At 45.4% G+C, this 23,659-nt stretch overlaps 2 protein-coding genes across 2 annotated transcripts; one reads left to right on the top strand and one right to left on the bottom strand.

Annotated features, from left to right (window-relative positions):
* Positions 1 to 1,555: 1,555 nt before the first annotated feature.
* Positions 1,556 to 9,811, bottom strand: T265_11524 (hypothetical protein; the record flags this gene model as incomplete). The annotated part of the gene is made up of 6 exons (XM_009178203.1): positions 1,556 to 1,836; positions 2,528 to 2,708; positions 3,416 to 3,660; positions 3,778 to 3,849; positions 7,069 to 7,907; positions 9,711 to 9,811. 6 exons carry the CDS (start codon positions 9,809 to 9,811, stop codon positions 1,556 to 1,558), a joined length of 1,719 nt encoding a protein of 572 aa, XP_009176467.1.
* Positions 9,637 to 9,864, top strand: T265_11525 (hypothetical protein; the record flags this gene model as incomplete). Its single annotated transcript, XM_009178202.1, has 1 exon — positions 9,637 to 9,864. The coding sequence occupies one exon, from the start codon at positions 9,637 to 9,639 to the stop codon at positions 9,862 to 9,864; it is 228 nt and encodes a 75-aa protein (XP_009176466.1).
* Positions 9,865 to 23,659: the final 13,795 nt, after the last annotated feature.

The raw sequence follows: 23,659 nt of genomic DNA, 5'->3' as shown, positions 1-23,659 counted from the left end.
GGACCTTTCGATCAGTAAGTCCGCGCCTTAACCACTGAGCCACATCGAGCTCTACTGACCATGGTGCTACCTTTGATGCTGATCCGATGAACACTTTGGTCTGTTCTTTAGGACGGCTCCCTCTGGGACAGCAGCTGTATAGACAAGGTCCTGTGATGAAAGGCCTTACCCAAAAGACTTCACTGACCGATACATTCGGACAGAATTTCAGAAGGTTCTGCCGATTTTCGGCAGCTGGAGAGATTTTTTGACCCATCACACTCGGTGAGGTTCCGAAGGAATAGGTTGATTTGAATCTGGTTTGTTGACAAAGCACGTAAACGTGGTAAACATTTAGGAATCGAACACAGATATGAGTAGTCAGTCCGGAATACTTCCGATTCGTTCATGCACTAAAAAAATTCAGTTAGATGAATGGTAACAGAGGCACAGAAACTGTGTAGTAATCTTACAAGGCTGAATACTTGGTGATTTGTCTGGTAGATGGATTGGAAAACAGAACTAAACAGATTTGCACAGGGTATATGAAGGGGGTAGAATGCAAGGTAGAGCCCACGCAACACACCACAGAGCAACATGATCAGGCGACAACTGTCCGAAACCGGTTCAAAGCCTGCTAACGAGCCATTTCAGCATTTCGCAGTGTGCAATTGATAGTCAGCGTAATCCAAGACCATTCAGTCAGCGCACTAAAAAAATTCAGTTAGATGAATGGTAACAGAGGCACAGAAACTGTGTAGTAATCTTACAAGGCTGAATACTTGGTGATTTGTCTGGTAGATGGATTGGAAAACAGAACTAAACAGATTTGCACAGGGTATCTAAAAGGGGTAGAATGCGAGGTAGAGCCCGCGCAACACACCACAGAGCACATGATCAAGCGATAACTGTCCGAAACCGGTTCAAAGCCTGCTAACGAGCCATTTCAGCATTTCGCAGTGTGCAATTGATAGTCAGCGTAATCCAAGACCATCCAGTCAGCAAGATTCATTTGTTTTAGTCCGCAATGGAGGCAAACAGTCGGAGCACTGCGAACAATGGTAGTCTAACAAGCAACCGAACCACTCACAATCAGGTGAATTCGAGCAGTCGATGTAGGATTCGTAACGGTGTCCAAGATTGCTTGTTTAAAAAAATGTGGTACACGAGCAAACCGGAACATTCTTCTTGATCGATTTCAAAGGACACCACAGTATTTCTGTACTTTGTTACTCCCCGGATTAGAGGGGGCAAAATAGCTATTTGGTGCGCACCTATTTTCCTAGTAAGCTAACTGATTACATTCTCTTAGCTTTGGAAGCATAAATAACTAAACTTAGGAGTACTTGAAACCTTTAGTGAGCATGTGTCTCAGTCGTTACAAGATGCATTGAGAGAGTACATCGATTGTGACATACATCTCGTAGCTGCTGTCGGTCTAGGAGACCGAACATGTACTTTGGGTCGGTCAGTTATATGCTCAAAGGCTAAGCTGATAACTGAGTCCTACGCAGCACGGCCTTCCAAACTAGCTATCAGACTCTATTATAGATAGCGTTCTGGGTGCTTTAGAATATCACTTTGCGGCTTGTTTGCGCGTGATTTTTGAATAGAGAGGAAGATGAAATTTAACGGCGCTTGCAATGAGATCAGCATTGGGAATAGAACCAAGCAATCGTTGAGGCTGAAACTCACCAGCGACTTTGATTTTCAGCTCGGAGTCGAGTAAGAGGTTCTCTGCCTTCAGGTCTCGATGGACAACACCAGAGTTGTGACAAAAGTCGATTGCACAGACGATCTGCCAGAAGAGTTCACGTGCCTCTTTCTCATTGAACAACTGGGACTTGCTTATGTGATCTGAGCATTCAGTGTTGGAGGAAGACATGAATCGAATGTGGTGTTTCGATTAGTCTTAATTTTCAATTTATTGTAAAACGTTCACCCACTCAGTAAGTAGCGATGGGGAACAGAGGTAGATAAGACTGGTTTTGTGATGCGGTTGACTTTATTTGAGTTTGCAATGCTCCGAAAAAGTGACATACTAAAGTCTTCAAATGATCGATGCTTTTAGTGGCGACCGCCTTGCGACTGTGTAGAATTACAAACTTTGTAACCAAATAATGAGGATCGATTAAAAGTCAAGTCGCGAGACCCCCACCAATAGTTGGTCATGACGACTTTCCGCATCAAATCTACAAGCAAGGCTGAGTACAGGGAACGGACACATGGTTCTGAGGTTAACCTTTAGTGAGCGGTCGTCAAATGGTCATGTGATCGGTCTTCTCTACACCAACGGCTGGCGAAAAGCCTCGCATGTCTAGGACATTCGGAAACCAATCACATAATTCTTAGATTCCAAACACCATGCGACAAAAACCAACCACTACCGTAAACATGGCTAAAAGGCAAAGATGGCACAACCAGCGCAACACATTGTTGATGTCCTACCTTAGTTTCCAAATTATTTTACGACTTTGATACATAGATAGGCGGGAAAGTAAAAAATTTCGATGCGCAAAGACTCTTGTTGATAAAAGAAGCTACTCACCGAAAACCTCACCCCGGCTGGCATACTCGGTTACCATGAAAATATTCGATTCGCTCTCCATCACGTGGTAGAGCCGAATGATATGAGGATGTTGGCAGCGTTTCATCGCTTCTAGTTCACGGGAAACTTTGTTTAGATTGACCGAGCCAATGAGTTCCTTGTTCATTATTTTGATTGCAACCTTCAAATTTGAACAGAAAAGGTTTATGAGACAAATTAGTCGCGTTGAAACACAAATAGCAGTAGGTAGTGCAGTGGAGTATTCCTCGGTCTGAATGTTTTCAACAAGACAGAAGGAGCAAACCTTTGCAGAAAAGTCGACTTTTGGATCAAATCGACTTCTTGTCGATGAATCCATCTGAATTGTTGACGAGAATATGGCTCTACAAGACTGACGTGAAATAGAAGGGAAGAGTTACGCACTGAGGGTAAGAGCTCGGACGCAGAGCGAGTCGTGTCCTCCTATGAACATTGACACATGAAAGGCCAGAGTCGGAAGAATGGCTCGATGATGGACAAAGGGCGTTACACTTATCTGGCCTTAAATAGTGTCAACCCAGGTGAAAAGGCTTCTGGGGGCAGATAGTGGGCTGCCGTGCAGAGTATGATGCCCTACACATAAACTTCACCTCAAAGGCTTTGTGTGCAGTCCTGATGAATAGCATCTGATTGGCTGTATAAATCTCGGCGATGTAACTGAAGACAGTATTTTCATCCGGATAGAGAGGGCTTGATAGGTTACCTAGTTTCGGATAGACGGACTTTATGGTGTTATCACCATAAAACAAGAAAAATGGTCTCACTTAGAAGTCATCAGTATGGTTGGGTGTGATTTTCTCGAACAACAGATAAATGCCAACAATAAGAGCACGTGACCGTTTGACTGACCTTGACTTTGGTTTCGATATGCCTGGCTAATTTAACAACAGCGAAATTTCCGCGACCCAAAGTCGGGCCCAATTCGTACGGTCCTATTCGGGGAGTGCTGGTTGTCAGACCACCAGATGAAGCGGACCCCATCCACAACGATGGCACCACGTCGTAACCGGTGGCATCACTTTGGGACTTGGTTGGTTGCGCAGTGTGATCCGCCGCCGACGTTTCTAGACCAGATGAACCATGCCGGTCCTTTGCTGTAAGTGTGAAAATAATTCGCACGACAAACAAGGCTTCGGAAAGGAGACAACGGACTTGATCCTGTTTATTGGCGCGCAGGAAGCAAATATTTCGTGTGAAAATAAGTAACTTACCTTTATCCAGTTCATTCAGTAGTAATCCAGAAGAGTGCAATAGCACACCGGCATGTACGGGACACACCAGACCTTAGGTGAGGGTTAGCGAGAAAGGAGGATATGGTGAATCAGTTTAGAGGCAAGTGCCCGGAACAGATTTCGGTACTTGGCGTTTAACGAAGTGCAAATCAGCTTGCGAGAAAACGTAAAAAGTCAGGACATTGTAACCAAGCAATGTATAAATCATTTCCCCTGTGTAGTTCAGAGTAACAGAGTGACGTACAGATATTCGTTTGGCTAGACCTAACAGTTTACCAGCATCCGGGTTGGGTGTAGCCGCTATGAGAAAACGGCCGTAATGGGGAGCACGGTTCAACCGAATTTGGAAAAATAAGTTATTTCTGCTAATCCAGGAATCACCTGGCATAAAATCCTCGTAACAATCTTTATCCAGATTGGTGGAAAACGGTACACTTCAGGTAGTTTGTTTTGGTAAGATGAACTTGTGGATACAATGTGCATAAGATTTGACAGAGGGACCGAATTGGTAATTGATCAGGTGGCTGTTGATCTGTTCGCCGAGCTTGGCAGTTGGTTTGCAAACGTTTCGTCACCATTCGAGGAGACATCTTCAGTGCGCTGTTGGTTGTGCACCAACATCAACAGCCACCTGATCAATTACCAACCAATACACCCGAGCTACCAATATTCCAACACATTGCCAGAGGGACCGAATATTGTTGCCTGGCCGACACACAGTTGGAGATATCTTGTTGGCGTCTCAAGCGAGTTTTGCCCTCCATCGTTTTACCCTACGCCTACAGGGCATATTGGAAAGACATTTTTTCGCTTGGTGTTGAAAATGTGATCAATGTGTCAGAATATTGGTCGGCTTACAGTCCACACCTGAGATCAGATCGCCACGTTTACATAGGCATAAGGTGATGGCTTATTCAACCAACTTTTCGTACCGTGGGAGACTGAACCATACTATAGTGTGATGGTTTATGGGCCTCCCGGACTCAAATTATACCAGTGGGATATAATGCTTACAATCTTGCACACCACGTTAATCAGTGATTTGGTCAAGAAAGAAACACTACCTTCGAAAAAATATCAAAGAAACAAAAGCGATACATGGGAGTCAGTTTGCTGGGAATGCTCAACTCTGCTTCGGTATAGAGGTTATTCAATCAATCACTCGTTCAGCTGTAACACCCCTTCGATGCCTAGGTGTCATGCCACCCGAAGGAAGCACGAGGGCCTGGATAATGTCAGGCTGCCCAAGCCTCGATAGAGGAAGTCGAGAGGCAGAGGTCGAGTTCGAACCACTAACCTGCTGGTCAGTAAATTCGCCCTCTAACCATGTCGACAATTCACTCGGACACAGTAATATGAGTTGTGAGTGCAATCAAAGCAATTCGTCATGAGTCAAAGTTTTCTCGCCGCAGATTAAGACTGGTGTGGTGGAATGCATCACTCTAACATAGGTTGGAGGATGAGTTGATATAAGTCGATCTTTTCTGTATCGGAGCTGGGGAGGTGGCTTCATACACGACGTAAGACAACACACAGTGACGTGAGCTGTTAAAATGCCAGCAGGAAAGTTCTATTTAGAAACCGGAACCCAGTTCCGATAACATTCAGCCACTATACAGTCCACATACAGTGCCGTATTTCCGCACTAATTTATCAGCTCCCGTCCCCAATCCGCAGCCACCTCCCCCACCTTCCCGATTCATCGGTGAACGAAACTGTGGCAACTACAACCACTGTACCACAAGCGGTTATTACAGCTGGCAATGATGATCATGACTTCCAAGGAAAATCCGCTCACAACCTTATCGCCATCATTTACAATACAGATGAGTTATCCTCCTTCCCATCCTGATATCACTTTGGGCTGCTTCGGTGTGTTTTGCTCCTATTGTGACTCGTAAAGTGGAATCGGTCATGTGATGTCTTAGTAGACCATTCTCACTCTAGCATCCTCTTTTTACTTGAAACGCTTTTTAGGAGCAAAAATCCGGTTCTTTTGGTGAAGTTGATTTTAATCAGGCTTTAAGATCTTTATCTAACTACCTTACTTACTACTTATATTAGGCCCACTACGCTTACTGCATCAACTTTGGAAAAAGCCGTACCACATTGTAAGTAGTTTAACGATAGATGTGCGCATAGAGGATCTGCGCTCAAAGAAGAAACATTTCCAGAGAAGTTGGCAGGTGAAAAATGGTCCGAAGGCATACGTTGTGCTGCGCTTAGCCCACATACAACTCGAGTAAAGCGCTGCATCCGGTGGTCAAGAGCGAACGTGTTCAAATATTTTGATCTGAATTGACCAACTCGCATTTGTTTTAAGGACCATAACAGCACTCCCTCCCCCATGTTCCGCTTTAGATGTTACCATCTGCAACTCACTGTCTAAAATCCCAAACTCCCTTATACCAGTGCAATCCAAGATATAACACATGTGGATTTGCGCTTCAGTTTGAAAATCCGCTGCTGCGATTCCAGACTCCGCGACCAGTTAGCTAATGAAGCTTAAAGAACCAACAAGACGCCATACTTTGCCCAAGGAGTCTAGAATAGGCTGAAGAATTGCACTATTGATATGGGGAATAATTATGCCGGCCGAACCGGCAGATAATGAGTGACTGCGGCTACCGATGACGACGTAATAACAGGCTTGTTCACACCACGGTCTTGTATGTATGTAGTCCTAAGTCCAATTGAAGTATCATGGTGCCGCAGCCGTAGCAGTATGGGGGCATCATAGTTGGCAACGCGTGTTGTCCCATTGTCATCGGTTGTGGATAGGTGACACTGGTCAGCAGAATGGCAATATGATAAGTTCTGTAAAGAGGGGCGATTAGCCGGACTAAGTCGGAGCCCAGTGGTTACATTGTATAGCTTGTATCGAGGGCTTTGCTGCAGTGGATCAAAAGAAAAAATGTCTCGAACCATTGTCATAGCAGAGACTATCGCATCAACGAAATTAAACCGTCAGCCATTTTGGACTTGGGATGTAACCTCGGCAGACCACTAATAAGGGTACTTATAAAACGTGAGTATTGTGAGTAACCAAATCGTTTGGTCTAATTAAACAAAGATTTTCGCTTAGGGTCTACTCACGAGTAAATCATCGGCCCTAAAATAATTCGTACTAACCAGCCCGGCACTGGTTTTTACTAGGATGTTAGTAGTGAAATTCATTCTTGAAAGGAGACAGTAGTGAAGCAGGTCTGCAAGGGGAACTAACTGTCATACTTTGTTAGATTTTTTGCACAGTGTTTAAGTAAAACTTACATGGCCAAAAGACAGGGGGAAGTAAATTTAATGGATGAAACTGGCTTTGTTGTGCAAGGCGAGCAATCGTTGAGTCAACACAATTCGGTTCTGCCGACCGAGTATCTGAAGACGCCGTTAGGGTAGCTGCAGACTGGGTGGTGACCGGCGTTGTCTGTACCGTTGAGTCCACCGGAAAGGTTGAATTTGACGTTGGCACCGAGGGTTGACTGCTGCTGTGAGCTTCCATCTGTAAGGAGTCACCTCGCTCAGTAGTGACACGTGCAGCGGTGGCCAATGCAGCAGATCGTACAGCAAATTGTTGCTGAAGCGTGAGCAATGCGGCTAGGTGCAGCTGTTGAGTAGGACCTGTGGGAGGGGAAACCAAGCTTCGACGCACTCCTCCAGGATTAAGAGTCACCAGAGGGAGGGGATGTAGATCCACACTGCCGAATCGACGCTCTCTTGCTTCAGTTTCCTCAGTCGATGAGGACGCACTACTGCTGCATCGATTCCCACGGCCACTAGTTGCACTGGTTTTGTAGCATCCACGACCAGATTTGCCGCTACTTACGCTACCTCCACCGCTGTTAGTGCCGATACTCGTTCCTGTGGCACCACTTCCTGTGCTGCTACTTCCCTGACTGCCTTGTGTTGGAGGAAGGTGAGGCCGAGGCGACGCTCGGTGATGTGCTGATGATGACGGCTTATTAAATGCTGGTGAAGATTCTGTGGCAGTCATCGTACTAGCAGGATTTTCACACAATGCGGATGATGAATCTGGAAGTGGGTTGTCCTCTACCTTACCACGGTCTTGTGGTTGCCAATTATTGCTGCCAAACTGTTCGTCAGCTATGTGCCTGACAATACAGAATAAAAACAAGATGGGTCAGAATGAGAACAATGCACTGAGGCATTCAGAAAAAAACGTTTTTGAAAGCGAGTCATAGCCTTCCCTATTGCAAACTGCATTGCCCGAATATATGTGCTGTCAGTTCGGTGGCACGGAGCTAATATGAGGGAAGATGTACTAAGCGCACTAACTGTCCTTAACTCCGTCCCAAATAGCTGAATACGTGCTCAACAAGTCCCAATTAGAGACCACTGTGGTTAAAGGTGGATGTTTGTCACCCGTAGAGAAGTGGCTTCTCTAGGGTGAAAGCCGGTATCTGACTACGAACCTCACTGACGAAGCAAAATCTATAGTTGGTGGTCAAAAGCAATCTAAGATCAATGAAAATACGACAATAAAATTAAAAATGACGTTAAAGTGAACATATAACGGTTTACCACTGAAATAGGCAAGTGAGGATAGGTCCCAAAGACGGGATCAGAAGAAACTTTCAACCCTCACTAAACATATCCACCGGATCCAACTAGGGTAGTCGAAATACTAATCATTTAATTTATTCAGAAGGAAACTTCTGAGAATAAGAAAACTCCATAAGTAGCAAACTGTTGGAGCTCACTATCGATCACCAGACAAGTGAGACGCGTAAACAGCAGCATCGTGGTAAGGTTCAATCTCTTTGTAACGGTATGCGGTTGGTTAGTGAAACTAACTGTTAAGTAGAACTGAAAGAGTGGTAAAAGGTATCAGTAGGGAAAACACTGCATTGACAGTATCTTCGGTCCTCAATTCGGGGATGCCCAGAAAGGTGATCGATGATGAGCAACTGGAAAACATTCGACGTTAGTCCGTGAGTCCTTTTTGAAAATCCCAAAACCATACAGGTAAAGTTGTTCATCCATGTGAATGAAAAACTATCAGAGATGCAATTCACAAAATCGGTCTCTCAGGATAGTTGTTTGGCATCCTGACCGAGTCATTATAATAGTTCATGCTGTAAACCCTCAGGAAACAATGCGTCCCATTGCACTATTCGTTGAATAGGGAGGTTTTAAGCATCAGACGTGGAACGTGGCCGTTCCTATCGAAAAATTGATCGGAGAGGAAATATTTTCCATTTCCGATAAATGCACTGAGGTCGGGTAGATGCTTGCTTGCGTGACTGCCAATAGAAGGATTCAACACTAGGTCTCCGTAGGACTTTCCCAAATTATTTTAAGGCTATCTTCTAAAGGGATTGAACCCTACTGTACCTTCATCCGTAAATTACGCCCAGAAAACGAGGACCAGAATTTCCTATGCCCATTTCACAACTTGTCAGCATTATTCTTATTTCAGAACGTGTCTAAGTCTGACAGGTCATATCGGACAAGGTCTAGAAATCTAGTCATAATTGAATTGTTGACCCAAGCAGCAGAATATACTACCAGTCAGTGTAATCGAAACCCTCGATCAGCAGCAACATAACAGATGAAACCACAAGCAGCACTGCTCTGAAGGAAACCGAAAAAAACATGAGTGAAAAAACGATAAACGTTTGTCCGGGAATGAAAGACCCAATCCACCTTACGGATGTCTCTGAAACAGCGCAAAGAATTCATAAACGGGGGCCACATGGGATAGAAAGGACTGGATGTGATAGCTTGAAGCTCGCCACGAGCCGATCAAAGGACAAAGTTCCATTAAAAATAAGGCAAAACGGCTTAACATAATGTTTACATGGGGAAAATTGAACCTGTATGACTGCAATACGACTCAATTTTATCGATAAACAGTCGGAAGTAGTTTACAAGTTGCGAACACACGAACTCACGGAGGAGGTAACTCTTCTTGTTCCATCTGCCTGCATAACTGAAGTGGATGACGCCGATGGCGCGGAGTGCTACTTTCCGCCAAGTGTTCATCCGAGTACATCAGAGTTCACAAAACTGAGTGGGACAAAAATTGCCGTATCAAGAATCTGGTAAACCTGCGGTTACGTCCGAGAGACGTAGCATGTTCTTTTGGTCCAGCATCTATGAAACGAATCAAGCGAAGCAAGTTAACTTAATGGTGTATTGTTCAGGCTCCACTTATCGAGAATGTTTGGCTACTACTGAACAGCATGTTCACAGATGGAGGAATAGTGATACTGCCATTGTTAGAAGAAAGACGGATCAGAAAAGATCGGCTCCCAAAACCACATATTCTGATTGTCCAACGATCAACCGACGGCAAAATATCCAATACAGTCAAAAGACAGATGAAACCTATAAATAGCCCGATGGGGGTCCAAACACATATGGTGTTCGCAGTAATGTCAGAAGTGCAACATCTGCGCCATATTCCGTATGTCCTCCGACTAGACAAAACTGCTATAGCCGAGCGGATTAGACCTTTGAGTCACCTGCACCGGGCAACGCGCTTGAACAAAACACCTCCTCTCACGACTGCTTTCTAGATCAAACTTTTGGGTTGAAGGCTGGAGTTAGGATTCCCCGAACAAACCCCTTCTGGCATGAATTTGGCTTTGTAGACGCTGTGTTGCGACACATTGTGTTGAACTGAATAATGATTTGCCACTTCGCTTCTCAATTCATGTCTCAATCGTGAACCGAAAGAAGCGTAAGTTTCAGATAATTAAAATTTCCCACTCGCCTTCAATCTGATTACCATTGTTCATTACAATTTATTCAGTCCACACATCAAAAAGGATAAAACGTTTCACGCGGCCCAAATGACTGGACGTCGATCCTAATGCACCCGACGCGACCAGATGCTGTAAGTTCTCATATTATCCAGTTTTTCTGAAGAAATTCAAATACCAAGTACCAGTAAAATAAAAACTCCTTACAACTTTGTTAATTCCGCGGTTTTGAGGGTGTTTGTGAATGCTTAATCTTGAAAGAGACTATCCAGACGTACAGCTAAAAACTAGCTTTTCGCTTGCTACGTAATAGTAACATACAAACAGGCGGTTGGACAAACTCGCAATTGGTCCGTCCGCAAACTGAGTCGTGTTTTGATTTCCACACCCTTATAGCGGAAGTGTCAATATTTGGCTATGCGGGACGCCTCCACCACCAGTTCTATTTTGGAAAGTCCGGAAGAGATTGTTAGAACGAAATACGTTTCAACGATGAGATAGCACATGACACTCATAGTTCCCACGCTTGCCAAATAGCCGACTCAATCATACCGAAACTGTACTTATTCTCAAAACGTCTTGAGAGCTACGCCAAGTTCTACATTCAAAACCCTGACAGCAGATTGGGCTCTAAGATGTGTTTTTAGGTGGACTTTACAGATATTAGGGCTCCAAATGTCCAGAACGCGGAGAAAAAGAGTTATGAAACGTAAAGAAACCCGCTTATCCAAAGGTTGTGAAGGACGCGAGCAATTTATTATAGTCGAAAAACGATTCAATCTTACCAAGAATCAGATTGGAACCAAAACACATCCGTGCGCAGAAAAACGAGAAACCAGATTTCTATAGCTTACTCCGGGCATTCTCGAATCAGGATGGGTCCTTTACAACTAAGTGAGTCGGACTGTTGAAGCATTGGTTCTGGGAAAACCTGTACACCGGTCGCTTTTTGGGCCAGGAATCTTAGACAGAGGCTGATGGCTATGCACCCGAACAGAAACCTTCCTCTTAACATTGTCTTGGGGGTCGGGACCCTCCGTCCAGGACCGGCGCGAATGGCAGCCGCATTTTTGGCCCTCACGATAGTAGACGAACCAACAGTTTTACATTAACTTCTCCTTTAAACACTTCTCACATGCCATCGTTCTTGTACATCTCGAATTTCGACTCACTCCTCAAGCAAGAAGCAAGAAAGTGCTCTGTTTATATTAGATCACACAAGAAAACATTCAGTGTCCGTAATTTGTCAGATTGGTCAGCACACTTCCTTCACTCAGTTACTATCATTCTTGGAAGTTGGTCTATGTTGTACAGCAGGAAGCTAGAGGGCCGCCTTTCCAACCCTAATAAATTGTTGTGAAAAGTTTTGACAGTCCGCAGAAAATCAGAATTCAAGAAACAGAGAGAAAGAAGTATATTTTCAAACTTCAAAAGTAGTCTTATTTGGCCAAGTAGACATACAGGAAGTCGTTTAGCTGTAGCACCCTTTCTGTGCCTAGCTGCCACTCCACCAGAAGGAAGCACGAGGGCTGGGATGCCGTCAGGTTTCTCAACCCTAGAAAGGAAGGGTCGAGGGTCAGAGGTCAGGTTCGAACCATGGACCTTCCGGTTAGTAAAAATATAAAAACCAGTCAGCTGTAACACTCTTCCGGGGCCTAGCTGCCATGCCACCCGAAGGAAGCACGAGGGCTGGGATACTGCCAGGTTGCCCAAGCCAAGACAGGGGAAGCCGAGAGGCAGTGGTCAGGCTCGAACCACAGACCTTTCGGTTAGTAAATTCGCGCTCCAACCACTAAGCCATCTCGTGCAGGAACTCTCCATCTAAGCAGCCATCTAAGAAATCAAGAAAAACCGCAATTTTTGGCTGACGGTATTTATGGTGCTGTTCAGGCATTCGAAATGGCGCAATGTGATCAATTCATCTCCTACCCAAGTGAACACCTGCTTGCTGCCCTGTGATTTGCGACTCACGCGCCGGAGTTGTGTCGCAATATTTTTCGAGCCAGCAAATGGGTTATGATATGCAGCTGACTGAAAGTTCTGTGTGAATACTGTAAAAACCATTGTGACATTCACCTAGTAGTTGTGGCACCCAAAGTTCTCCGGTCTTGTTCTTCGCAGGTTGACAGAACACAGAAAATATCCCGAAAGTCAAGCTGCGCTCTGCTCCGTCAGGGGATTTACAGATCATTACATTTACTCTCCGAGAGGTTGTGGGACGCAACGCTACTCTAAATAATCAACAATGGTTATTTGTCTTGCTCTAAAGATTGAGTCCATTGGTTGACAGCAAAACGGTCCGGGACATCACCGTGGTAGGCTGTTCTACGCCCTTAAAACTCGCAACGGGAAAAGTCTTCTTCTACGAAGTTATATGTCCTTGCTCCAAACATTTCCCTTTCGTGTTTCCACCAGTTGTCTTTAGGGTTGGCAGATCGATCTGCCAACCCACATGTAGAAATGAAGCACTAATGTTTCGGTAATCACTGGGCGCTTTTCCAGGTTCAAACGAAGAAAATTATTCCGCTCATTTTATAATTCTAACCGGCTACCAAACTTTTTATCAACGAGGTGTCTTTCGCAAGCGTATCCTGACGCTGAAGGTGCTGAAAGTGACAGATCGAAGTTAACTTCCGTTGTTTGTAAAGTCCGCGTTTCCGAAGTTACCCATCAAATGATGAATATTCAGCATGTTTGAAGCTGTCACATATCCACGGGCTGGTCAGTGAAAACGTGTAAGGAACTGATCAGTTCCATTCAAGTGTCGACATTTGTAATTCTGACTTCAATAGGTCATGCACAACTTGCCTTGATATTGAACATATCACATACCTGATCCATTAGTCATAACGTGGTGCGTTGGAGATCAGACCGAACCCTTGAAAACGACTAGAATTAGTGATAGACAGTAGTTAGTGGATGGGTAGTGTTTGAGGGTACTTTAACCAAGTTAGAGAGGTTTTACACACATCTGACAGGTAACACCATCAACTTCGAGCTTTATGCTTGGTTTGACGTCCTCCAGTTCAGGCACTCAGAACGGATAGTCGACTGCATGGGACATGTTTTCACTAGGACAAAAAATTCAAACGGGCACCCTCAAGGTCAGTTTGGAGTCCATGTATATTCACGGATTCATGGAATGATACACAGGATCGAGGCTTTTGCCCAAGATTCCCGGGTCGGTTTTGTTCTAGTAGGTCGGTGACTGTCGTTCACCTGAAAGGCACAAGTGAGAAAAGAGTGCAGCATTGCTGTTTATGGTTTCAGCGTGGGGCAGTTTGCTTGCCAGCATGAGGACCCGCATAAATAAGTGCAAGTGGTGCTTCGAACTGGGTTCTAGAAGGAGCGTGGACAATCGTCGGAAGAAGGTTATTCCACGCAGCCACTACCCGAAGGGGGTGAAAATTTCACCTAATGAATGTGCGCGCTCTGAGATTGAAAATCATCTTACCGTGTCCCCGCCGTGTGTTTTCTGGGTCAACGATGAAAAACCTGTTGGCCAAGCTTTGTTCAAACAGGGCATAAGCAAGAATTAAGTCCCCTCGGAGGCGACGACACTCCAGGGGAAAGAGATCAGGCATCGCGAGACGCGCTTCACAGTCTACGTATTTGAGGCCGACAACCATTTTCGTAGCGGCTTGCTGGACACGCTCAACGAGGGTGATGTCTTTCGTGCGTCGTGAGTAAACAACTTGGTTGGCGTATTCCAGGAGCGGTCTGACGTAGGCCCCATAGAGTTTTTGGAAGTCCATGCGAGTAATACGGGAGAAGGTGCGTCAGATCATCCGTACAATGGTGAATGCCTTTTTGACCGACTTCTCATGGTCCAGTGAGAAAGACCAGTTTGAGGAGACCCAGACACACAAATCCTTTTTGGCGTCCATTCTCATGATGTTTTCTGGTCCTTTCTCACCATGCATAACAAGGGCACCGGCTGCGTCTCCTCCAAATGACAAACGGGCGCATTTTTCTTCATTTCACTCTGGTAAGCATTGATCTTAACTTTGGACACGTACGCTTATTGCAATTGTCCATTCCTGCCCATCATAGCGGATGGTGAGGTGCAAACCAAGAAAGGGTTCATAAAAATCGTCCTTCTTGAAGATCGAGTTAGCTAAAGGCTGTTCGTCGTTGCGTTTTACCAAGGGTTAGTATATCGTAGTCACTGGAACGGAATACAGGCCTGCACAGTGCCATCTGTAGGCTTCAGATACCACCATTACGTTACTCCTAGATTCTTCGGTTATCTTCCTCAATGCGTGCGTGATTGTTAGGTTTTTTGTCAGTTTCATGCACCCAACGAGAACAATGTTCCGTGCGATGCCCAAAATCATGAGTGTTTCTTTGGCGGCTTTACCATCTACGGTGGTTCCGCATCTTTCTAAATGCCGGCCTGTCTTGAAACTTCTTCAGTTTTCCTATTGGCTGCTGGTTTATTCCTCACCTCCAGAAGAAGCCAACTCTGTTTGAGTAACTTCCTACTCATTCGACTGCGCGCCGGTATCTTTAGGGTAAACATCACATCAGCTTCTCGAATTTTCTGGACAGTGGTCATGTCTGTCAACTGCACTGAGGCTGATCTCAGTTTAAGCCGAGAAATCTGCGTGTTTTGGATCCATGCTTATTGATCTGGGTCCCTTGCTCAGCAGTAGATGAAATAAAAATTCAGTATACAACGGCCCCGGAGGAGGAGGAGGACGATTAATGAAGTGTCTTCCGCATGTGACGCCTTTAACGAGCAACGATTGTAGTTGGCTTGCGCCGTAAATGGGCCTGCTGTGTCCAAGAGAGCTGTTGAACCACAGTTTTGGCTCTGATGCAAAATATCTACTGGACTCGATGCACTGAATCTCCGTCCAGGAGGCAATGCGAGCAATATGATCATTCATTGGCAGATGTATGGAGTAGTAGCCCGCGGGGATTACTGAAGGGTATGCCTGAAGGCATGTTTTCCCGTCACCCGGAGGCCATCAGAGATAACTGCAGCTAAAGCCGCGAAGAAAAATTTGAGTAGCACTGTACATCTGTTGCACACTTGTTGGGAATCATTACCAGGACGCATCGCATAAACTCAGCGATTTTCTAACCCGCAAACTTCCGGCCAGTGGGTGAACACCTAACCGTTTGTTACTCGCTTTTCAGATGTGATTTGATCCGTTTATGGTGGAAGGAAAGTGGGCGGTGTCTGAGTGTCTTTCTGCCAGGATAGTTGAAGACCAAACAAAGGAGGACCAATATGGGCCAGTCAAAAGAGGATCGGGTCGAGTGTATGCTGAGCATGATCAGAGTCAGAAGATCGTCACTACTCGAGCTCATTGATGTAGGGTTACATAAGATCGTAGAGATACTCCAAGAAATGGTTCGCTTGTGTACGTGCTTGCATGCAGCCGCTGGCGGCGGAGACTGCAAAGCTAAAGTACGAGGAAAGACTCAATAGAGTTCGACGGGTAACTTCTTCGACTGCTGACAGTAGGACCTTAGCGGATGACCTGGACGTGGAACTTTGACGGCTTTGGTATGAAGGGAGAAGTTCTGCTGGATGACGAAAGTGGAGACCTAAATACTAAAGAGTTATGAATCTGCGGGAAAGTGCCACCGCAGGCAAAGGAACAAGAAGCGAGGTAGAGCGTGTGTGGTGAAGGCAGCAACATCCTCACCAAAAAACCAGACTGCGGACATAATGTTCGACCTGGGGTTGCGGTGAAAAGGGACTCGAGTAACAGTAGCCAGCAGATGCACTATAGGGCTTCCATCTGCGAGTAGTTCTGCTTCAGGCCAGCACAGCAAACCTGGGCACATACGGTAGCCACAGCCATGTGCTAGGCGAACTGATTATGCTGCCGCGGAAAGGCTAATCAGGTGGTCGCCAATAAATGTGTGCAAGGCTATTAATATAATCATTGGAGCCTGCGATTGATGGCTTGGCTAATGCAGGCAAAGCCATGTCCAGCTCGGAGGGCTGAGATCTACGTTGCAGCCGCTTCTACTAATACTAAGTTTATTTCCAAATTTGTGAGAAATATAAAGACTAAGGAACAAAAGAACCCTCATGCATCACACCGTTTAAAATATGCATTATTCTGCTTTGTTCCAGACCACCTCACTCATTGAATAGGTTCAACAACAAGAGCACCATAACCTCCGATCCACAAATAATGATACTCTAAACGTCAAAGCGCTGGATGCCGGCTGTTCGTATCGTCGTCACTCCAGATGACATCAACACTGAGTTGATCGTGACCAGAATTCGTTGATTTCATGCTCATTATTTATCAGCAAAGCCTTCCAAGTGACATTCGAACTAATTTTTTCTCCACGCCAGCATGACTGAAAAACGGATCTATTGGGGTCGTTAGGCTACCGACAGACTACGACCTCCATTTGATAAACATTTAGTCTTCGTCGCGGTGGCTGTGCCTGCAGAACCAGCCACCTAAGATCCTGGAGTAGGATCGCGTTGCTCGCCCCATCATAGGATGCAGTGGTCCACATAAACGTCAAGGCTTGTAAGCTTTTTCTGCCCAAGCGAACTCCCGTCATATAAGAATGACACAACCGAGACGAACACTTGCTTGGGGCTCTCATAAAGATGATGGTTAGTTCAACCTCATAGCAAGGTGCCCAGCACCCGCAAATTCGTCGCAACTACATCCTGGCTGTTTGTGATTATGGAAAACATAACGAATGCTAATGGGATGGTGCGACTCTAAAATCGCCTTTTTACTTCAAAGAGACAATAGACTGTCTTCCTAGAAGGCAGACAGATGCCAAGTCGGGCTAAGCTTTCCCAAGTAAGCTGTGTGCCTCTGCTCACCGTTATAGTTGCGATGGGGTCCCAGCTATAGCGTATGATTACCAACGGCTTCTTCGTTCTAGTGCGTACATAGTATCTCTATTCGACTGGAAGTGTTGTCGGATCCTGCATACACAAACGAAGGAGTGTTATTTCTCGCCTACCATGCTCTTGGCGGCTCAAGAGATAATAAAAATTCTATCTATCGAGTCACTGTGTATGCATAGCTATGTAGTCATAATTATAACTATTATGGTTTCAGTAAGGGAGCTTAGTTAGAGCGTCGAGACTGCAGGCTAGTTCCTGGATTTAGAAGGTGAATTTCAGCTACCATAATTTCGGCATCGAACGCCTATAGGTAATTCCAAGGCGATAAACCTGCCTGCTCGCACAATTAGTTGCTTCGTGTTTGAGCGGTTGAGTGAGAGGCCGAAGAAGTAGCCAGTTCTGCGCTGGTGACGGGTGTACTTAGGCACTCCTGTTTGTGTAGCAAACCCTCTATGGCGGAAGGCATGGACCGTGATTGTTGAGTCTAGAGTCACAAATATATTGAGCAGTTGGTGTACATTTATCCATGTTGTACAACGCTGAGAGTTGGTGATGTAGGGTTAGCATGGTTGTGAAAATCCTTTGAAATGGACATCAAAAAACAACATCAGCGGGTACGGTTAAGGATGACAAATATTATTTAAAACATATGCACATCAATGACGTAAAAGCATGTGCCGAACATGTAACTCAGTGCTGTGGCTCCGGCATTCATTGAATTGGGCATAATCTATTAATCCAGTTCGGTGCGCGGAAAAGATCAAGGCTGGTTCGCGGCAAGAAGGCTGTTCTTAAAACAATAAACTGTTGACGGAAAAGGAAAATACAATAATGCTGAAATTTTATCAGGAGCCCGAAAAAACAGCAGCATTCTGTTCATGGTCTTTTGGGCTACTCCTCAATAGTGTATGTAGGCCTGCAGCACATGATGCAATTTTATCAACGGTATTATATCAAGCAAGGCCATAGTTGAAAGCCCGTTGAAGAAAGGTTAAAGCATCCTACTGGTGACAGGAGCTCTCAGGATCTTGTCCACTTCTGGCTGAGTTTTGTGGTCAGTGGAAACGTCCGCATTTTCAAAAGTATAAAAAATCATGGCAACTCGTCTAAACTGTCGTGCAAATTGGGTCTATTGGGACATATGACTTAAAAGTATGCATCTCACTTCACAACATAGGCTCAGCTATACGGACGTCATGGAGTGGCAAAAGTTGGCGAAGTACGCAAATCTTTTGAAGCTTTGTATGCTCATTATGCTTTCAGCCTAGCCATATCCAGTGATCAACAGCCCAGAAAGTACTATAAAGTTGGTAGACAAACAGGAGTCTGAATCAACTGCTTAATTAATGGAAGCAGGAGCAGGGCTGCGTGAAAATAGAGGGAAAATGAAACAAAAAATAGAGGTTGGTCTGTACCGGTAATGAGGACGGAACTCCCCTTATGGCAGGGCAAGTAAAACATAGGGTATAAAACTGGATGAGGGTGCGCAGCCCACGAATGTATGCAGCTTTTAAAATGTGCAATCTCTGAAATGAATTCAATGAGCTCTATGGATAACCTCATATAGTTGATGGGATTGGATCAGTCGAAACAAGTATAACTGCATGGTTTGATCCAAACACCATGGTGGACTATTCAGAAACAAGACAGAACACATACGTAGCGCGTCACACAGAAGCGATTAGCACGTGTTCTTGATTAGTGCCCACTGGGTCCTGATCAAAGGAACCCGCGGTTGACCAAAACATAACATCCAAGTTGTTCAAATTGACTTGTGCAACAGTAGCATTAGTCAACTAATATGGATGTGTAGGATTTTAAATGGTACAAATGATGAGGGTAAGATCCTTTCAAGCAAAATTAGCTGCGGTGTTGCTGCTTTTCACTAATGGATGTTGATGGACAGGTCCAATTCCTTAGCAGCTGACCGGCCGATAAAACTGATTTAGTGCGGTGATTCTTTTGGACAAGTGCTTGTCATGGAGCATTACGAGCCACCCTCTTCCAAACCCGCTTGAGGCTCCACCGAGTTAACAATTTGGAAATAATTACTCTCGCGATCGAGTTGTACGTATGATAGTTGATCGGGAAAGATCAGTACGTTGTTGTCGGAACAACTTTGGCTGATAGAGCATATATAGAGTGTATATAGAGTTTATATAGACTATATAGTGTATAGTGTGTATAGAGTGCATATTATAGTGGAACGGGGATGTTATAGGCTATATCGCTTCGTTAATCTGTGTACGCCACTTAGTGAAGGCAAATAACTGGAGAGCGACAGAGCGGTGGAAGACATCTGAGGAGTTATCGGCTGACTGTTTTCGGGACAAGTCAGTGAACCGTGCGTGCGAGCTGGAAACTGGTGGTGCCAAATATTATAACAGCAAAAGAAAAAGTAAGGCAACAGATTCTGGCTCCGCATCCAGCCCTAGCGACGAAAGCGGGTGACATACACGCAGTACTGATCGCACTAATGAGCGGACAATAATGCAAAGAGCAACTAAACCCCCCAATCTCAACTTGGAAGAAAAACTTGTTCAGTTTGCCGTACCCATTGTCCTTAACCCCATAGGACAGAAACCGAGCAAAGTAGACGGATGAAAGTCCGCCTGCCTCAGATGTGCATCGGTTTAAATGACGGATAGCAGCTCTAGCGTGTAACTTGGTGGGTACCTCCACAGATAACATATCTGACGCCTAGCATCACCTAGACTCCTAAAGAGAGGGGCAAGGCTCGCAGATCTCATGTCGGCCCTGGATAACAGAGTCATTGATTCTTCCGCTAATTTAGAGGCGGAAGTGCCACAGAGTATGCGAAAGGTCAAGACGGCTCTAAAAAAATAACCACGTATACATGAAAGGGCTGTATCATCTCGTCTGGTCGCCTTTGTTAGTGACGTCTTGGAAGGGGGGCGTAAGAATCGTTGCAGCTATTGATTTATCCACACGAGTAAGTGACTGGTCCTGATAGCTTGCTCGTCGCTTGCCGGGAGCAGTCTGAAACTGACCGAAAGTTGAACAAATGCAGGAAGACCTGCAAATAGTGCTTGAGTGAACCGATATTATGAATCTGGCAAGATGTTTAAAAAGCTAACTGCCACATGTATCAAGATGTATGATAAGACACGCTATGCACAGGAGCCTACAAATCTAAGGCAACGAGCTTATGTTAGGAAAAGCGGTTTCAACAATACACCCCGGACTACCGATGCTGCGAGTTTTCCGCCTGCATCCTAGAAACTGCCTGCTAACTCACTTCCATTATGGAGTAAGCCAGTGGAGGCCGATGTGCTTGCCACCGGATAAAACTTTGGATCACTATAAAAAGTTGGGAACATTATTCAGCAGGCCGTAGGCTGAGCTCTCTCAGTAATTGGGGGTTGAGCATGGAGCACCTTTGATAACGGGTGTCAAATTCAACTTCTTAAGGGTGCATTCTAGGGCCAGACGATGAACCCATGGAGCAACATCGCTAACGGGGTTTCTAAGGCTTTGTCTGAGCTATTTTTGGGTTTGTTTAAAAGATATCAAGCGCGCGATCCGATTTGGCACGTTACACAAGCTGTAGCCGTAATCCGAGGACGACTCCTCACCTCCCGAACGCAGGGACTGTTTTCTGTACCGTATCTCTTTATATAGACGCTGCGCACTGCCTGACTTCCCGTACCCGCAGGTATTTCCGTCACTTGTTATCGATTTCAGGGGCCCTCGCTGTCACCCCAACGATTTTTTGCTTCCTATGATTGCGCCGTTATTGGTTCTTGTTGTGCTTAATTCACAATGTTTTTAAACCGTTTGTCCGTAGAACCAGTTCTTGGCAGGTCTCAAAACATCATCTGCTGCAGTCTTATGTCTGTTCCTACGGTCTACTGAATACGTGTCCGGTAGTTGCCGTCGTCCGGCGAGTACCTTAGCATTCCAGTTCTTAAAACACTCCACATAGGGATTACTGAACCTACAATCGGGGACTGCTTCGGCAGTTCGCTATAAGCATACTTCATATTTAGTTGTCGGAACTCGTCAACATTTCATCTTCCCAAAAATTATTGATAACCGTTTTATGTGAACCATGCTACCCTCGTTACTTCTGGTCAGTTGTGTCGTCAAAAGCTGCGAAATCCCATTCCCTTTCCTTCCGATGAAAAAACAGCCCAAATCGGTGACTTGAATCGCTAGCTTGCACTCCGCTTCCCACCCATATGCAAACATACTGGATCTTTTGACTAACGTACGCCTTACAAACCCTCCAGGACGGTCCGTTATCATTCCAACAATAAACATCTACTATAGAGTTAATCAGACATTACCTAAGGACAAGGGGATTCACTGAGGCACAAACACTTGGCCAAACCCGCAACAAGCCCACAAACCGAGGCAGCGGAGGCAGTGTTTAGTTGCTTGTCCACAAACTGCCTCCGCCTTTTCAGCAAATTTTGTAATAATAAAAGGTCGGTTTGCCTTGGACAGCCGTCAATAATCGCGCTCCCAGAGACAGAGCTCACACCAGATGTCCCCGACTCGGTGTTCTAGATAGACGGCTACTCTACTTTTTGAGCTCACTCTAAAAAAAGGAAGGTTGGTAATGTTACTTTGTGCTTATGTGCGGCTCTGCTCACCCCGATTATCCTTTCTGACACCACTCCTGCACCTTTTTGCGATGGGTTCAAATCCCGCTGCGCAGGTCTGATTCTCTTCTTCTCGGTGTGGTCTGTCATTGACCCCGAGCCCCCTGAATGACCAACTCCTCATCCAAATACTTGAGCACCTCTTTCCCAGCCACCACTCCACTAATCTCCTGGTGGTAGGTGGCGTCGACGCTCCAAAGCCTCCTGAATAGAGCTCTGACGCACCGGGTCAGGTGAAAATATTGCGGCGGCCCTGCTTGAAGTTTTTTAAACAGAGCACTTTGACTCAGCATATCGTTGCACCCACCACATACCACGCAGGATAACCAACAACCCTTATGGATCCGGTCATTTCCTATAAAAGACACTTCGCTGCTTAGGTAAAAATTGACGCTCTACTGGGGCATAACGACCACTGTGTACTGACCTTTGATTTCATCAGCTGCTGGACCAGAAATCCCGAAACTCAAACGTGGTTACGAAACATCTGCCGTGCAAATTTCTCGGAAATACGCACCTTTCTTGATCAAGTCGAAATGGAAACTTATACAGTGGAAGAGTTATAGTGGAGGATTTATAGGAGAATTATATGTAAACATTGCCCAGAAAGTTCAAGAGCCTGACGCAATGTTCGTCCCAATAACAACCAGCACGCAGTCGGATGAGCCGCGAGCCACCTAAAATGATTCGGCGTCTTCTGGAAAAGAGGCCTTGACTTTTTTCAAAAAGTTGACTACATGAGGCACATAAGATGAGCTGGCATTTCGCAAAGTGCGGAACCGCTGTAAATCAGAAATCCGCAGACGGAACACACAAAATTAAACCGCCATACTGTGCCTCGCTTGGAAAAACAGAAATGTGCTGTTCAAATTCATAAGGCGTCGCAGCAGAAACAAGTCATCAGTGTTCTTTTTGAGGGACAGGAACGGAGAGCCCACGAGTGACCCAACAGTGGCATCTGAAGTTCACAGAGAACTCTATGCAGGTCTATATTCGTCCCCAGCGTCCTCGTCACATCCACTTTTGTCAAGGCGTAACTGCGAACGGCCTCTAACTGACTTGGCCTTACGGTGGAAGAAATTCGTCTCCTCTTGCACAAAATCAACCCATATGCAGTTGGAGTTCGACGGGATCCATCCGAGGATCCTGAGAGAAACGTCGTCCACACTGGTAAATCATTTATAACTGACGTTTCGTCAGTCGCATAACGAAGGCCGCCTTCCCACTGCTTGGAACGGAGTGATTTTCACGCCAATCTACAATGCTGTTGACAGACAATCGCCTGGGATTTAAAGGCTATAAACCTCACCAGCGTGTCGTGCGAGGTGGGGGAACGCAGTTTAAAGCTTGCAGCAACCTGATGTCTCCAGCTCAACGAGGAGTTCTCCCAAACCGTTCCCGCATGACAAACACGCCTGAGTTTATGGACAGCGTAACCATAGCCAAGGAGAAGGGACTCATATCGGATGCCAAATTTTTCGACATTCAAAAGCATTTTATAGGGACCCACATGTCCCGCTGCTCCACAAACTCGTGCCCTATAGGATTCAAGGGAAAATTCTTCACTGGATCAAGGCGATCCTATCAGACAGATCATTCTCCAGCGCCGGTCTCCAATGGAGTTCCTCAAGGCTCCGTCCTGGGACCAGTGCTGTTTCTGATTT

Source organism: Opisthorchis viverrini, assembly GCF_000715545.1.
Source record: "Opisthorchis viverrini unplaced genomic scaffold opera_v5_515, whole genome shotgun sequence".
NCBI classification, from domain to species: domain Eukaryota; kingdom Metazoa; phylum Platyhelminthes; class Trematoda; order Opisthorchiida; family Opisthorchiidae; genus Opisthorchis; species Opisthorchis viverrini.
This window is presented reverse-complemented; position numbering and strand designations above follow the sequence as displayed.